Here is a 16344-nt window from a genome sequence, read left to right as displayed (position 1 = left end):
ATCTGCTGTCTGTAAACTATTGACCTACACCAACAAAAACTATTGCCGGGAGGGTATAACCTAAAAATAATCAAACAATTAACTGATAATTTCCTCTAGGGACGAAACAATCAGCAGATAGACTTAACCTCATCAGATTATTGGCTTTACTGTGACTGTGTGTGCAAACCTCAAAAAATATCTATCTAACTACTATAAGAGTACAGGTCTCTCTTTCAAGGTTTTGCTTATTCCATATAAAAATGCAATTTCACACTTAGTCAAACTAGAACCTTCACTCACCATATTATGAACTTGCTCAATGATTTCTGGTGTCGATTCCGTTTTTATTATTAAAATAGACCTCAGTCTAGCCGATTTCCTGTGGTTGTAGCGGTTGTTAAGTTGACAATTCTTGGCCGCATAAAACTTCGGTTGAATTCGGATTATGTAAACCCGACTGCCGAGGAAATAACGGCGATGTCCACTGCACTATTGCTAAATTACTTTCCAACGACCGTTTTATTGAGAGCTCTTGAGAGAATACAAATAATTTAAGTTATGTTTAAAGGTCTTTATTAATATTAAATATAAATTAGTCGATTTAATATAATACAGTCTCTTAAGTTAACGTATTTATTTATGTATGTATGTATTTGTAATAAATGTATGCATGTATGTATAGATTAACATAATCAGTAAATATACGATAAAAAATCTAAATAACGGTAACACGAATTGAATTAAAGGTATACGATTACACAAAATAAGGCCACAGATTGATTGTTGTAGTTGTAGTCGTGGTATTTAACTTATGTATTGGAAATACACTAAATTATGCTTAGACAAATACATAAATTTGATTTATATTTATTCTAGAGCACTTTTGTTTGGAAGTCCATAGTGAGGAGTTTGCTTTACACAAAAAATTTTTTTTTTTGTTTTCTCACAAATATGTTTAATTATTGACATTTTTTTAAGTAATTTGTAATTTTTAGGTTTTGAAATTTAAATTTTGTATTTTATATTTTAAATATTTAATTTTTAAATACTTAAAATATGAATTTTAATTTTTATATTTTAAAGTTGAAAATTTTAAATTTTGAATATATATATTAAATTTAAAAAAATTTAAATATTAAATTTTTGAATTTAAAAATTTTAAATTTAAAATTTTTAATTATTAATTTTAATTTTTGAATATTAATTTGTTTTTTAATTGAAATTTTACTTTCTAAATATATACTTTTTAAATATTAAATTTTAAAATTTCAACATTTTAGTTATTTTTTAAGTTTTCTTCGACTATTTTCTAAAATTTTTTTAAATATTTTTTATATATATATATTTTTAAATATTTTTATATATATTTTTTAAAATATTTTGTTTGAATATTTTTTTTATAATTTTTTAAAAATAATTTTACTGCTCACTTGGCATTCAAACACAATACTGAGGTTTTAAACCTTACGATTATTTAACTATAAATATTTGTTAAATTTTTTTTTTCAAGTAAAATTATAAATATGCATGTATAATATATGTCTATGAAAGTACACTGTATTTGAACTGAGCACATAAACAGGTTGTCTGAGCTAACTAGTTACATTATATCAAACATATATTTTAATTTATTTAATTACCCTAAATCTGCGGCAAAATTTCCAAAAAAAAAAAAATTTACACTCGCTAGCTAAATTTTTTTCTTAACGTTTTATGTCACGGTTGCATTTTTAAGCAGCTTTTTTCTAATTACTAGGCGTAAACTTATTTCGAACTTGCTGAAATCTAGCGAATGCGAGTGTGATATTTTTAACGCGCTTAATGTCTTCTAAACCGCTATAATGAGCAATAATTCGTAATTAGTACGCTTAAACACTTAATTAATCACTATCACTATACTTAATGGGCGGATAAAGACTTTATAGTAACGGTTTTACTTTCATTCATACATCACTATCGTGCCAAGTCAACATTAATTACAAATATAATTTAGAATAAAAAGTAGACGAAATAACTGTCAACGACTAAATTAGACGCTCCTCTGGCGGTGGCTTCAGCACATTATCCATTTCCAGGCGCGGATTACAATATTCTTGCGCGCTGGGGCTGTAAGTGCCGCGCGTCGCACGCTTATTGCGCGCCATAACCAAAAATGTGCCCAACAGCGCCGCGCCAATCAGCAACAACACCACCAACACGGGTATTACAATGATGGCGATGTCGGCAGTGGAGGGACCCTCATCTTTGGCGGCCATCTGTGTATTGAAAAATTGTTAAATTTCAAAAATTCCTCTAATTTCCATAAAATCAAGCACACTCACCACCAGTGTGCAGTCCTTGCCCTCATAGCCGGCCTTGCAGGTGCACTTATAGTCCGCTTCATCGCCGCACGCCTCCTGGCAGCTGCCGCCATTCATACACGGTGAACCCTCACCATTCTTGCACGGATCGGTAAAGTTGCAATAGACGCCACAGAAAGAATCCTGACAGATGCATTTGAATGAACCCTGTAAATTGATGCAGCGTCCCAAGCCGCCACAGTACTCAATACCCGAGGCACATTCATCGATATCGATGTCGCAATTGTTGCCCTCAAAGCCGGTGCCGGTGCAGTTGCATTGATAGGCGCCGATAAGGTCGTGGCACATGCCCTTATTGAGACATGGATTGGGATCGCACTCATTGATATCCTTTTCACATAGGTGACCTGTATAACCTAAACTGCACTGACATAGTGGTGTCTATAAAGAAATTTAGTAGGTTCGATAACTTCTCACAATTCAGAAGTGGCATATATTTGACTTACGTAAGCGTCTGCGAATATGCAGAGACCGCCATTTTGACACGGCGTCGTTTCGCAGAAGGGCACATCGCAATAGGGTCCTTCGAAATCGGGCATACAAATGCAAGTGAAGTTGTTGTTGGTATTGGCATCTGTGATTAGAAAAATAATTTTCATATATTTATAAGATATTGAAATTTTTAATTTGTTCGTGTTTTAATAATGTGGTAACCCTTTTCTCAAATTTTTATAGTATTCAGTTTTTTTCAAATACTTTCCACAAGGTCATCTTCAGCGGCGCTTGAAACTGCTGTTGTAATGTTTTCACATATTTTATATATTCAGTGAGTGTGGCAACTCTATGCTAAAATATGTTTAAATTACTCAATATTTGAAACATTCGTGAAAGCTTTCCCGAATGCTGTATATTTTGCACATTTTATATTATTTTGCTCGAATCTTCGTTAATAAGTGCTAATTTTATTAAAACAAACTGAAGATGAAGAGATCAGAAAATTCTCTAATTGAAGCTTTTTTTTCCACATGAACTTCTCAAATTATGTTGGCTCCAGCGATTCAATACCCTATTTTTTCGTCCTATTTTTCTTGAGAAAATTTCTCTTGTCCGAATAAGAGATTCAAAATTGTTTTGAGGTCTAAATTCGACCCTACTGAATCACCACCCTCAAATTCTTTTAACTGTCGTCTCTAAATATGCCTAGTTTTCCCAAATGAAAGTGTGGATAAAAAAGTACTTTCTCCTAATTATTGCTTTTGGAAATAAAATACAAGTTCACTTACTAAATCCATCCTCACAAGTCGAACCGTTGCGGCAGGGCAAATTATCGCAGGTGACCTGTTTCAAGAAATCGCACTGAGCGCCCGCATATTCTTCTGCACAATCGCAATGGAAGGCGGCAATTAGATCCGTGCAATTGCCACCATTATGACAGGGCTGCGAGGCGCACTCATCAATATTATGTTCACACAGACGTCCGTCATAGCCCGGTAGACAACGGCATTGGAAGTCGGCGACTTTGTCAATGCAAGTGGAATTATTCTCACAAGTTGCATTCAGGCATTCATTTATATCGGTCGCGCAGTCCTCCCCCTCATAACCAGGCAGACACGTGCAGGCATACTGCTCGGACGGTGAGCTACAGTAGCCACCATTCTTGCAGTCCGTATTAAAGCAGAGCACACAACCCTCATCCGGTTTGGTCGAATTGAGACGGAATTGCGAGTGTGGTTGCACCGAGACGTTCTCAGTGCGTGGATACATTTCTGCGTTCGAGAAATAAGGCAACAAGAGATCACCAACGCGTGCCTCGCCCAAGCAACCCTTGAATTGTGAGCCCTGCTGTGCTGAGCTGCTGCCACGCGCTTGCCGACTATCAGTGGGCATACCACCGAGATAAACCTGAGTGTCGCTGGACAGTAGTTCTTGGAAAGCTTGTTGATCTATGTCGGCGGAGAAAGCGGGTGACGGATCGACCATGCTCTCCCAACCCTTCCAGCCGCCCTCGAGTTTGCCACCTTGCGCGCGTAAGTAAATGCGGTTCCAGCTGTTAAATGGAATGAAAAAGTATTAAAAATACTGTTAAAATTATATCGTATGGTTCTCAAAACCTACCCTGGCTCATTCATCATCTCCATGTGAGTGGGACCAGATGTGTCTTTGGTAAAGCGCTTGGTATCGCCAAATGCCTCCTGACTCAACTTCCAAGTGACCGTGACTTGTCCCTGATTCACGCCAATTTCAAAGAAGCTCTCACCATTTTCTATGAAAAATAGTGTGCCGCCAGCTCGTGTTCTGTACGCGATCTCTATAACCGGTTGCACCAACATTTTTGGTTCATCAGGCATTTGCTCTACGTAGTAAGTGAACGCCAAGGGATTCTTTTCATTGCCCTTGAATGTGATGTTCGTCAAACACTCATAGCCATCGTCTAGATTCTGGCATTTACTATTACCCGGACATTGGACTAGCTGACAAAACTCAATCTCTTGACAATTCTTGCCCTTATAACCATTTGGACAGGTACATACGTAGTCGTTCCATGTATTCCGGCAATCGGCATTGTGCTTGCAGGGGTTTTTACGGCACAAATCATCCGTTACTTCACCTTTCAGTACCGATGTACGATCAATGGTGACCACACCGAACGAGGGTGGCAAGAGCAGATCGTCCTCATTCAATGGGTATAGTTCTACAATCATCGTATGTGAGCCATTGCTTACTTTCACATCCTGTATGATACCCTTAAAGTAGTCCTTTTCATCGACTTCATTATTTACGACATTCTCTTCGGGCGTTGCTGCCGCTGGATCAGTACCAGCGGTTGTTGGCGCTTGTGTTTGCACACCAACTGGTGGTCCGCCAAGGTAGAGCACCTGGGCATCGAGTAAACCAGTGGAGGAAAGTGTCTTACGGAAGTACTCAGTGCCGTTGAGTTTAACCTGTACGAGCGTCTGATTGCGCACCACTTCGATGAGATGATTGTAGCCATTGTCAAGCTTATTGCCGCCGACAGTGTAGGCCTCGGGTGTGCCATTAAATTGCATTTTTACCAGCAATTCTCCGCCATGCAGTTCAGCGGCTACATACGATTCGCCAGTATCAGCTTTAAAAAAGAGATTTTTGGTTTTAAAACGCTCTCAAAGGAAAGAGAGTTGAAGATGGAAATTTTATTAACAGGTTTAAAGTTTTGTTGGGTGTATAAGTAGAAAGAAATTATAAGAGGATCAAAGGTAACTATATATAATTGTATGTTTTAAGGTTATTTGGGTAATTGGATCAATAAGTACCAGTACTTTGGTAGTTATAAGGTCTTGTACATCTGATTAGCTAGAGCCGTGTTCAGTGTTCAAATTAGCATACTAATATTCTTCACTCAACTCTTACAAATTAGATTGGTATTGTTAAAAATGTGCTTCAAGTTCCAGTTTTTATTTCACTTCCAAATATGACCTTACCGACTGCAAGCCATCTCATAAGCCATATTTGAGCTCATCGCTTTCAAGATATAGAAAAAAGGAATATGTGTAACGTTGTCGAAAGAGACTTGTTATGTAACGTAATTTCTAGCGTAACTACTTTGAACTCGACTGTCAACCCGAGCTCTATGCAAATCGCCAATAGGGTAGGATAGGCAAACTGTATACGGCTCAAGTTCACTTCAGACGACGGAATCAGGTGAAACTTTTAAAGAAATTACAAATTCCCCGGTTTTATTGGTAGCAATTTTAGGGATTTTACCCCAAAGGGTTGAGAAACAAACAAAAATCTCGTATATACAACTTTAAAACCGACTTGTTCGGCATAGAAATAGTATGGCTTAGACCTAAGCAGACAAACAAACTTACCCTGAAGATCTAATCAAGACGAATATAAAATAGCTGTACAAGTACTTGTAGTTCTTATTGATCCATCTACCAACATTTGTGTATTTATAAACAATTATTATGTTTAAATACTTACTTGCTCCCTTTGGAGTGACCTTCTTTGGATCGCTGCCCAAATAGAAGACCTGTCCAGTTGGCTCGCGTGTGCGAATAAACATGGATATATCTAGTATGGAACGTATGGCACGACGAGCCGAGTCGTTCGTCTCCACAACAACAGCCGAATGCGTGGTGTTCTCGTGGCCAAATGTGGCGGCAGTTATGTCTGTAAAAGAAGTGTTAGAAAAAATATTGGGAAAACCCCTTTAAGCAAGATTGAATTTAACTCACTGTATTTGCAGGTGTGTCCGAAGTGTGGCCGCTGACAAGTGCATGAGAATGTATGCCACAAATCCGTGCATGCGCCATTCGAATGACAAGGATTCGGTATGCATTGCTCGCTGCGCGGGCAGCCGGCCTGTATATTTGTCAAATTCGTATCTATTTCGTTGCCTTGCTCTTCGGGGAAGATCCACTTGCCATTAACGACAATATCCTGCATGCAACCGACAAAGCTCGACGGACGATGCGGCAGATGACGTAGATATGATTTTAAATTCGGTATTGTACCGCCCAAATATGTGAGCGGAAACGACGGTTGACTGCCATTTGCGGTCTCATACGAACCCACGGGAAAGATGGCCTGCTCATCATTCGCTGAGAGCACCAAATGCGAAGTATTAATGGCCACGAATACTTTATGCCAATTGCTATCGTTCAATTTGGAGCCAATAAAGACGCCTTCCCATTTATTCAGCAGCGAAGAGTGTAAATTCAAGCGACCGTTAATCAATTCCAATATATAACTAACGGGTTCATTGTGTCCGATCGATGTGCCAAAAGCTAGTACACCGTTCGGTAATGTGGTTTTGAATTGTAGATTTATATCATAACCCTCCTCACGTTGCGTCTTCACCGTTATTAAACTACTTACAACCATTGAAATCGTTGTTGTCTTCTCACAAATATCCCCTTGAAAACCATGTTGACACGTACAGTTAAAGAGATGCTCGGTTTCGTTGACTAGATATGGCTTGCAGTTGCCACCATTTTGACATGGCGCGCTCAAGCAACCAATCAATGGCACCGAACAATTCTTACCGCCGTAATTAGCGTCACAATCGCAGGTATAGTCGTTGATCTCATCGATACAGGTGCCATGTGCGCCACAGGGTTGATACCTTTGAATGAGGAAGAGAAGAAGATGAGATAATCACATCAGAGTCCTTAATTAAATTATTTATGGCATAAATGGTTCTATATCCTAATCGCAATCCTTTTGTTTTTCATATGAACATTGAAGTCGTGATAGCAACATCTCTAAAAGATTTTCGCAATAGAGAATATTATCAATGAAGTCCGAGACCAATAAGCTCTTGATCGTATTACATAAATTTACTAACTTTTTAGGTTTAAGGTTCATCTTACTTACGGACCAGATGTCCAGTACATACTTAATTTGTGAAGGCAACACTTGGTAGGTCCACTTAATGTAGATTATGAAATCTTGGACGTTTTAAACAAAGCGATGAGTAACTAATAATCTGTAGAAATGATCGGTCTTATGCAAGATACGAAGAATATTATCATCGACTCTCATAGCAGGAGTTTTAACCATATCCATAAATATTAAGAGGATCTCACCGAATTTATCGATTCATAACAGATTTCGGATAAAATAGTAAAACCACAATACTCCAACAAAATTTTGCACCTGGGTAAGCCTTTGCCCTCAACAAACTTCGCACATTCCCAGAAACTTACCGGTCACACTCGTCGATATTGGTCTCACAATGTCGATCTTCGAAGCCCGGGTCACAATCACAGGTATATGTGCCGATCTGCAAATATTTTTAAAATTGAAAAGACTTGTTTTGAATTAAAATTTTTCTAATAAAACTTACACCATCGTTACAGGTGCCATGTTTACCGCACGGATTCGTTTCACACTCATTAATATTGATCTCACAATTCTTACCCATAATACCTGGGACACAAACGCATTCGTACCTGAAAATATTAAAATAAAATAAATATACTATCTATTTGCTTCGTCCTCAATCCACCAACCAAACTTACCCGCTCGCATTTTGATAGGAGAATTGGCGGCTAAAGAACTCTGGCAAATCCATCGTTTGACTTAGAGCGTACAATGTCATATTAGAACGTTCCAAACAATTACCGTTATACAAGCAGGGATTACTTTCACATTCATTAATATCGATTTCACAATTCTTCCCCATATAACCCGGATAACATTTGCAACGGTAATCATTTACATCGTCTATGCAAGCAGCGCCATTTTGACAGGGTTGCGATTCACATTCGTCGATATTAAACTCACAGAGTTGGCCCTGATAGCCGGTATTGGTACAATCGCAACGAAAGCCGCCCAATTCGTCTATGCAATGGCCGCCGTATTGACAAGGCGCCGAGATACAGTCGTCGATATCGTTCTCACAGAAGCGGCCCGTCATGCCAGGTATACAGGAGCAGGTGAAATTGTTGATCATGTCGTTGCATGTCGAGCCCTTCGTGCAAGGATTACTGTCGCATTCGTTGATATCGATTTCGCAGTTAATACCGGTATAGCCGGGCTGGCAGACACATTCGTAGGCGTTGATCTGTTGACAGGTCACAAAGTTGAGGTTATTAACAGAATTTGAAATGAAGTAAAGATGTGCTAAGATCAGGGAACTACTTTTTAGGGTCAACATTTTGTTTTTTAGTTAAGTGTACGAAGTTTTAGGGAATAGCGAGGGTGAGCGAATTACATACACAGTTCGAGGATATTGGATTTAAATAATAATAATAAGGGGATAGGCTTTGACAAGATACAAGATTTTCATTCAACAAAAGCTAGAAGCCCTCTCATCTCTTATTGAAATAAGGCAAGGCATTCGAATTATACATAAATTCTTTTTATAAACTGGTCTCAGAGAATGTTTTAAGACGGCCTCAGTCTTTAGCATTCTTGAGGATATTGGATACTAGATATTGGAGCTGACAAGCAAATTTAATTTATTGGATGAAGTAAAGGGATATGTAAATGTTGCAAATATAGGCTCCCTGTTATTTATCCTATCAAACCTTTTATTGCATCTGCAGAATGAAAGCTGAATCAATAAAATAGATGCAAATTTTTGAGAACCAGGGACGACGATAACCGATGTTATACGAGTTCGTTTTTTAAGGCTGGGTTATTTAGCTTGTAGCTCACTTCCCACTTCGTTGGTGAAAATATTTACGTTATATTAGCTAAGAGAGCTTTTTCTAACCTATCGTAATAGTAGTAGTGTAGATCAACTAAGGATAGATGATTAAGCACTAAAAGAACTACAATGTTTACTACTATATGAAAACATTTATTTCATTGAATCAAATTACAGGATACAGCTAAACAAGCAACCGATTATTGCTATAAACTCAAAACCTCAACTGGACTCACTTGTCTCAAAATCCGATGTTTTCCATATTTAAAAAAGAACAGCTAAGAACGCTTTAGAAACTCACAACATAAAACAAAGTAACAAACACTTACCTTATTGTTGCAGGTCGCGCCATTCTGACACGGATGACTCAAGCACTCATCCACATCCGAGTCACAGTGTTTACCCGTAAAACCGGGCGTGCAATAGCACTTGTACGAGCCATCTTCATTCTTACAAATGCCATTACCGCAAATATTCGGATCCAAAGCGCACTCATCCACATCCTTCATGCATGTACGACCCGTCCAGCCGGACGTACAGCTGCAGGTGTACTCGCCATTCGCTAGATCCGTACAGACGCCACCATTGCGACACGGCTGTGCCGAGCAAGCCGTGCAGATCTTATTCTCCGGACAGACGCACTTATTCAACTGGCACACCATTGGCTCTTGGCAATTAAGCGCCGTACAAGGTTCGGCCTTCTCGCAGCGATCACCCGAAAAGCCACCGGCACAATAACAATGTGTGCCATTCATCGAACAGGTGCCGCCATTCAAACACTTGCCACCATTGATGCAATTGATTGCGGAGCTAATGGGACTGTTGCCGACGGCACCGCTGCCGGTCAATGGCACATTTGTCGCACCATCTGTCACGGGCAGTTCGCAGTTGTAACCTGTAGTTGTGGGGGAAATCGCAATTAGTCAAGCATGTTCGGTGTGTGTGTGTGTGTGAGGGGAGTGTACAAATATTTTTCTAATTTTCTTTACATTTTCTGATTGGTTTTTTAGGTTCACGCTAACTAAGAGTAATTGCTGTTGTTAACACTAGCACACCAAACGCCAAAATAACTAGATTTATGCTCGTTAAATTATTCGGTGGAGGGCATTTAATTACATTCAAGTGGGCGGGGTGTAGTGGGTTAAAAATAATAATACCAAAATTGCGAGCAGCACTACATGCATACATATAAGTAATAATATTTATAGCATTCGTGTTTTAATTATAAATTAAACTACAAGAACAACAAGTCTAGCAACATTACTACAAAACAAAAATAATACTAAAATAGTGTTTGAGGTTAAGTATTTGTAGTGACTTTGTACAGGATTATTTGCTGTTGTTGGTTTTTTTTTTCTATATATTGTATTCTTTGGATAGTGTATTTGCATGTATGTAGTATTGTAATTGTTGTTTGTTCCAAACCTGTGTATCCACTAGCACATAAACAAGTAAAATTTGAAGCACTGCCACTACAAGTACCACCGTTCAAGCAATTATCGGGGGGGCATGCTTTCAATTGAGCCAAATGTGATAATAGCGGATTATGTGTGATTTTTGTTGTTGTGGCTGTTGTTGTTGCCGTATTTCTAGCTGTTGTCGTTGTTGCAGTTGCGGTTGTTGTTGGTGTTGTTATGTTCGCTGCTGTCGCTGTCAATTGTCCTGCAGTAGCAGTTGTTGTTGTTGTTGCTGCTGCTGCCGCGGCTGTTGTTTTTGCTGCATTAGCAACCACCAAATTGTCTGGTGGTGGTGTTGCAGTTGTTGTCGTTGTTGTTGGTGGTGGTGGCGGTGTTGTCGGTATTGGTAAACAATGGCCAATTGGGCCTAAATCAAGATATTAGTGCCAATTGAAAGGATATAGTACAAAGTACATGCACCACAATTAGTTTCTATAAAAATTGGTATGTATGTATGTATGTATCGTGTGAGTGCGTGGTTTGTTGTTGGTGCTTATGTATATGACAATGTGTGTTTATGAGTGGTAAGCTTGCAAATGTTCTTTGAGCAAACATGCGAGGCATCTAACAAAATCGCTTGGATAACGGTAACTAAATGAGGGTTCTCTGATTTCGGGACTCTCTTGCACAAAACAATTGCCCCTAGAGAGTGTTGCACGGGAAAGTTCCAATCATAAGTCATTGTGTTTTGAAATATTTATTGCATAAATCTTCACCTTCTTCTTAGGTTCAAGAAGGCGTCTTGCACCGTTTAGTGAGAGCGTGGCAATCATTAGCTACACCTGTTACTTTTGAATATCTCAAAATTTTTGCGCATTTGTAGATGGAGTAAAAAATTTATGAGTAGCTCTCGGTTCTAATTGAATATCGCTAATTTTTTATGATCAAGGTGCTTCCGATAATTATAGAGTGAAATGAATTAAAAGAGAGCCCACCTACTATGTATTGGCCAGATCAGTTCTAAGTTAGCTCGTTGGGTCAGCTTAGATACTGTTCAATTAAGCCCTTAAAATGTTAATATGAGGTCATAACATTTTTCTTTTCCTTAGACCCTTTGCACAACCTGCTATTTCCATATAAACTCAAGATCAAATTTCACACGGATTGGTCCATTTAAACTACGCATAGAAACCGAATAAATAAATATATTTAGGCAGTTATTTTTTTACGACGCGAACGTCTATCGATTTTTATATATTGTTGCAATGAACTCTTGACGCATTTCCCAAAGTGAATTTTAAAGTTTCGAAAGCAGAAAAATTATTGTATTTTGGTACGAATCTAGTATTGACACGTTTCATACCCAAAACATTAACCAAAATGGTTGAGTCGATCCCTAAGAGATGTTGAGATCCTCTGTCATTTCTCTGAAGCCAACACCGCTATCTTTAAGCCCACTTTGTGCAATTTTTAGATGTTATCGTCATTAACAGAGCTGGAGGGAAGATTCGCGTTAGGCAAGCTTTCGTAGACTTCACGCCTTTCCCTAAATGCTTTGTGCCACTCAAATACTTGTGTTGCTGATAAAGTAGGCACCCCAAAACACTTTTAGAATATTTTCAATGTTTGCGTAGCCATGACTCCATTGGAAATACAATTAGATCTTGAGTGTATGATATCACAATCCTTTCAACGATTGTATTCTTTTAATAGAACCATAAAATCAGATTGGAATCTTTAAAGATTAAATGCATAAAACTGGCATTTTTTACGGATTTTTCCAGAAAACTACCAAAAATAAAAAGTTATGCTTAGTCTAGAGAAGAGGTCTACCTCCATTGAAGTCACTGAAAATAGAGTCCACTACAATTGTCATTATTTGCATAGATGTCAGTAGATGTGCAGTGCCCTTTGTCTCCTCTGGGTTCTTTCCTCTATTAGTCCTCTTGTTCCCTTTTATACTAAATTTATATATACATAGAACCACCAAGATTTTGGACATACCTAGCTTATGTAAATATACAAGTACTGATTTAATCCAATCCTAAGCTCTTATATGTGTTATATATCGGTGCTATTGTTGTAAGATGCCCAACTTTCGAAATTCTTCATTACCTAACCGAAAGTAATATTATTTTATAGTTAGCAATATTTACTGCGAATGTAATAAAAAATTCCGGTTAATTTTTAGGCTGCGAAGGAATATGGTTTGAGCTGGTGAGGACTCCAATTCTGTAGGTGTAATTTTTGAGAAGAAACTGACTTTTGGGTTAAAAACAACTACAGTTGCGTTAATCGAATCGATTTCGAGAACGAAAATTTTAAGAAAAGCTCTACTATTGTAAAATTATCTTTATACGGTCTCCAATCGACTTCTTCTGCAAAAACCGAAATCAAGCATGAAAAATTGGAATCAATCATGAAAAAAGCGAGGTTTGAGAACTAAATCATTCGCAAAGCTGTAACGGTTACTTATATTAATTTTTCCTATATGCTTCCTGTTCTAATCCTAATCTAATTCTATGTGGCTTAGTTGACTTAAGTATGGCTTGAATAACCACAGCATGGCTTTTTTAATGGGTTTGTAAGGCAGGCTTCAATTTAATTGCTCGATTTTTAAGGGATCGGCATTAACTGTGCCTCTTTTTTTTATTTAAATTAGCTGTAGAATTGAAATAAATCAGTATATGTATACTTCTATGAAAACTAAAATCATAATACATAATACATAGACACACTTTTTGAAACCACCAAAGCAGATAAATATATTATATAACTTGCTAAATAACCACATCCATATATACAAAACTTAATACTTTTTACTTGAAAATACTAGAATAGTTTAGAAGCTTTAAAACAATATGGCTTTTAGGAATGACAAATAATATTTATATTTGTTTTTACAATTTTTTTTTATTTTTTGTAATTTCGTACTTAATTTCAGCTCACAGCGTTTCTTTTTTAACCAATCGGGCGGTATGTAGCGCTTGCGCTTCTCACCCAGGCATTCCCATTGACTGAGTGCATCATACAATTCGTTGGGCGAGAGGTTAATATCAGAAGAAGCTTGGCATGCCAGAAGGAATATTTAAATTAACTTTTTTTTTAATTTTTTACAAGAAAATTACAGCGTAGAAGCTTAAAGAAATCTACATATGAAAATAGCTTTAATATAAAAAGGTAACCCTTAACCCACTTTACCCATACCGAAAACTCTTACAACTAACTTATTTCTTATAAAAATATAATATTACTTGCTTAAACTAAACCCACATATTCTGCGCACCCCAATGAAATGCGTGCAATGCGTACCAGCGAAAGCGTAAAGAAAGTCAAATAAACAGCCAACTGGCGAAACTTACCCGTTGTGCCTGGCTTACATATGCACTTCCCTCCAATACACTCCGAATCGATGGGACACTGCGGACACGGTGGGCTCTGCTGGCACAGCTCACCACTATAGCCTGGCGCGCACTGACAATAGAAGCCGATCGTCTTATTCACACAGGTGCCGCCATTCAAACACTGTTGCGTCTTACAGTTCGTTGGCTCCTCACACGTCTCACCAGCCCAACCATCGGGACACTGGCAGATGAACCAACCATAGCGATCGTAACAGCGGCCGCCATGTTTACACGGACTGCCCTCGCATTCGTCGATATTCGTTTGACAGTGTTGACCCGTGAAGCCGGTGTCACGGCAATCACATGTGAACCCATTTACTAAATCCAGGCAACGTCCGTTATTCAGACAAGGCTGCGAAGCGCAATCGTCCACATCGTTTTCACAGCGCGCACCCGCATAACCTTTGGCACATTCGCACTCGACTTTTATAGTACCCGGCGCAACGATGCAAGCGCCGTTATTTAGACACGGGTTCGGTTGACAGGCAGGGTGTACATTGATTTCCGTTTCGCAATTGCGTCCGCTGTAATTCGTTGTGCATTTGCACTGATAATCGCCGCGTACGTCTTCGGTACAGTTGCCGCCGTTTGCGCAGGGATTACGCGCACACGGCGAACCGTTATCGATCTGACAGTTCTTACCCGTATAACGCGGCGTACAACGGCACTCGTAACCATCATTTAACGGTGTACACTGACCATGACTCATACATGGATTATTTGAGCAATAATTATCTTGTCCAAGCATGAGTGCATCGTGATCGCCACACGGACCGGTGCTCAACGGACAAGGACCGTAGACGACATTCTGCACAGAGCCATTGATGAAGAGCAAACCGGGTCCATCTTGTAGACAACCGCTAAATGAGTTGCCCAATATTAAAATAGCCGCCTCATTGCCGATATCTTGATTGGTCAAAAATTGACTGTTATACGTGGAATTCGCTGTAGTTAAAGTCGGAGCAATGAAGTGTGTTACAAAATAGCCACAAAGATTACTTTTAGTTAAAGTAATGCGTATACTTACCGAAAACTAACGACGTGCGATCGATGTACAAGTAGAGATTACCATATTCGTACTTGAACTGTAACGTGTGCCAGTGATTGTCGAGTAAGTGATAGGGTAGCTTAACGTCTAAACGGTTGTTGGGGCCAATCACCGCCGGACCGGCCAGTGAGACTTGCAGAAAATCACTCAGCACAGTGATGACGAATGAGTTCTTATTATATTGTTGAGCTAAAATTTCACCACCTGTAAGACGATAGTAAAAATATATGCCAATTGTGATACTTGATTGATGAAGAGTTCGTTCAGAGCATGCAATTTTTAAAGTCTAACTCACCGCGACAAGACCGAAAACTTATGGCGGAATGATCCCAAATTGGCATCGGTGTGAGCAGTCGTAGGTAGGCCGAACCATTGAAATATGCCTCCGTACTTGTAACACTGGGCGTGGTGGCTTGTACTAATTTAATTAAACCTAGAGCTGGAAGAATATATGGAAAGGAAACAAAGAACATAATTAGTTTAAATGTTAAAAGTATAGTATAATATTTACGTGTACAATAAAAAATAAATATTGTGAACAGTAGCAGTCAAGGAGCGTCAGTTTAAACACTAAGTGCAGCCACAAGAAAATTAGATTACAAGATTGCCTCACGCAATGCCATAAACGAAATGAGTTCTCAAATATTCATAGTAATTGTAAATAAAGCCATCCACTACTTTCATTTATGTCTTCACGAATGTATGTATTGTATTTATTTTTCTGTCAAATGCACTCCAAAAAAAATAATAATACGACGAATCTGTTGTAATCTCTATTTGTATCATTCTGGCGCAGCCCTATTTTCAGATTGTCCCTAAACGACAAATGAGACCTCTGACTTTCATAGAATACTATATTTAAAACTATTTAATATCACATATACGAATATGCATACGAGTAGGTATGTGTATATATCTTTCTAGCGGAACTTAACGTTACAATACACAATAGTGTATGTTTGAGAAGATAATACATAATACTTGGGCATTCGAAAGTAGCTTGTAGTCTGTAGTTGTAAAATCTGGTATACCTAACTGGTATATATATTCCGGGCGGGACTTAATGTTATATCAC

At 38.4% G+C, this 16344-nt stretch overlaps 1 protein-coding gene across 14 annotated transcripts in view; it reads right to left on the bottom strand.

Moving 5' to 3' along the window:
* Nucleotides 1–532: 532 nt before the first annotated feature.
* Nucleotides 533–16344, bottom strand: part of crb (cell polarity complex component crumbs) — a 39608-nt gene continuing 23796 nt past the window's right edge. For 9 of the 14 annotated variants that reach the window (XM_070107818.1, XM_070107817.1, XM_070107797.1 and 6 more), the window contains exons 3-18: nt 15565–15708; nt 15249–15473; nt 14180–15166; nt 10846–11244; nt 9750–10315; nt 9657–9698; nt 8288–8832; nt 8113–8218; nt 7973–8049; nt 6500–7389; nt 6246–6434; nt 4398–5421; nt 3566–4329; nt 2789–2916; nt 2304–2723; nt 533–2237 (exon numbers count right to left, since the gene is read on the bottom strand). In XM_070107818.1, coding sequence (XP_069963919.1) covers nt 2007–2237; nt 2304–2723; nt 2789–2916; nt 3566–4329; nt 4398–5421; nt 6246–6434; nt 6500–7389; nt 7973–8049; nt 8113–8218; nt 8288–8832; nt 9657–9698; nt 9750–10315; nt 10846–11244; nt 14180–15166; nt 15249–15473; nt 15565–15708 — 6737 coding nt within the window. In that variant the 3' untranslated portion in view covers nt 533–2006. The remainder of the gene's footprint in view (nt 2238–2303; nt 2724–2788; nt 2917–3565; nt 4330–4397; nt 5422–6245; nt 6435–6499; nt 7390–7972; nt 8050–8112; nt 8219–8287; nt 8833–9656; nt 9699–9749; nt 10316–10845; nt 11245–14179; nt 15167–15248; nt 15474–15564; nt 15709–16344) is intronic. The other 5 variants (XM_036373218.2, XM_070107827.1, XM_014230065.3 and 2 more) reach the window with 5 other exon arrangements.

This window comes from Bactrocera oleae, chromosome 2 (assembly GCF_042242935.1).
Source record: "Bactrocera oleae isolate idBacOlea1 chromosome 2, idBacOlea1, whole genome shotgun sequence".
In the NCBI taxonomy this organism is placed as follows: domain Eukaryota; kingdom Metazoa; phylum Arthropoda; class Insecta; order Diptera; family Tephritidae; genus Bactrocera; species Bactrocera oleae.
The sequence above is the reverse complement of the archived record's forward strand: the minus strand, read 5'-3'. Positions and strand labels throughout refer to the sequence as shown.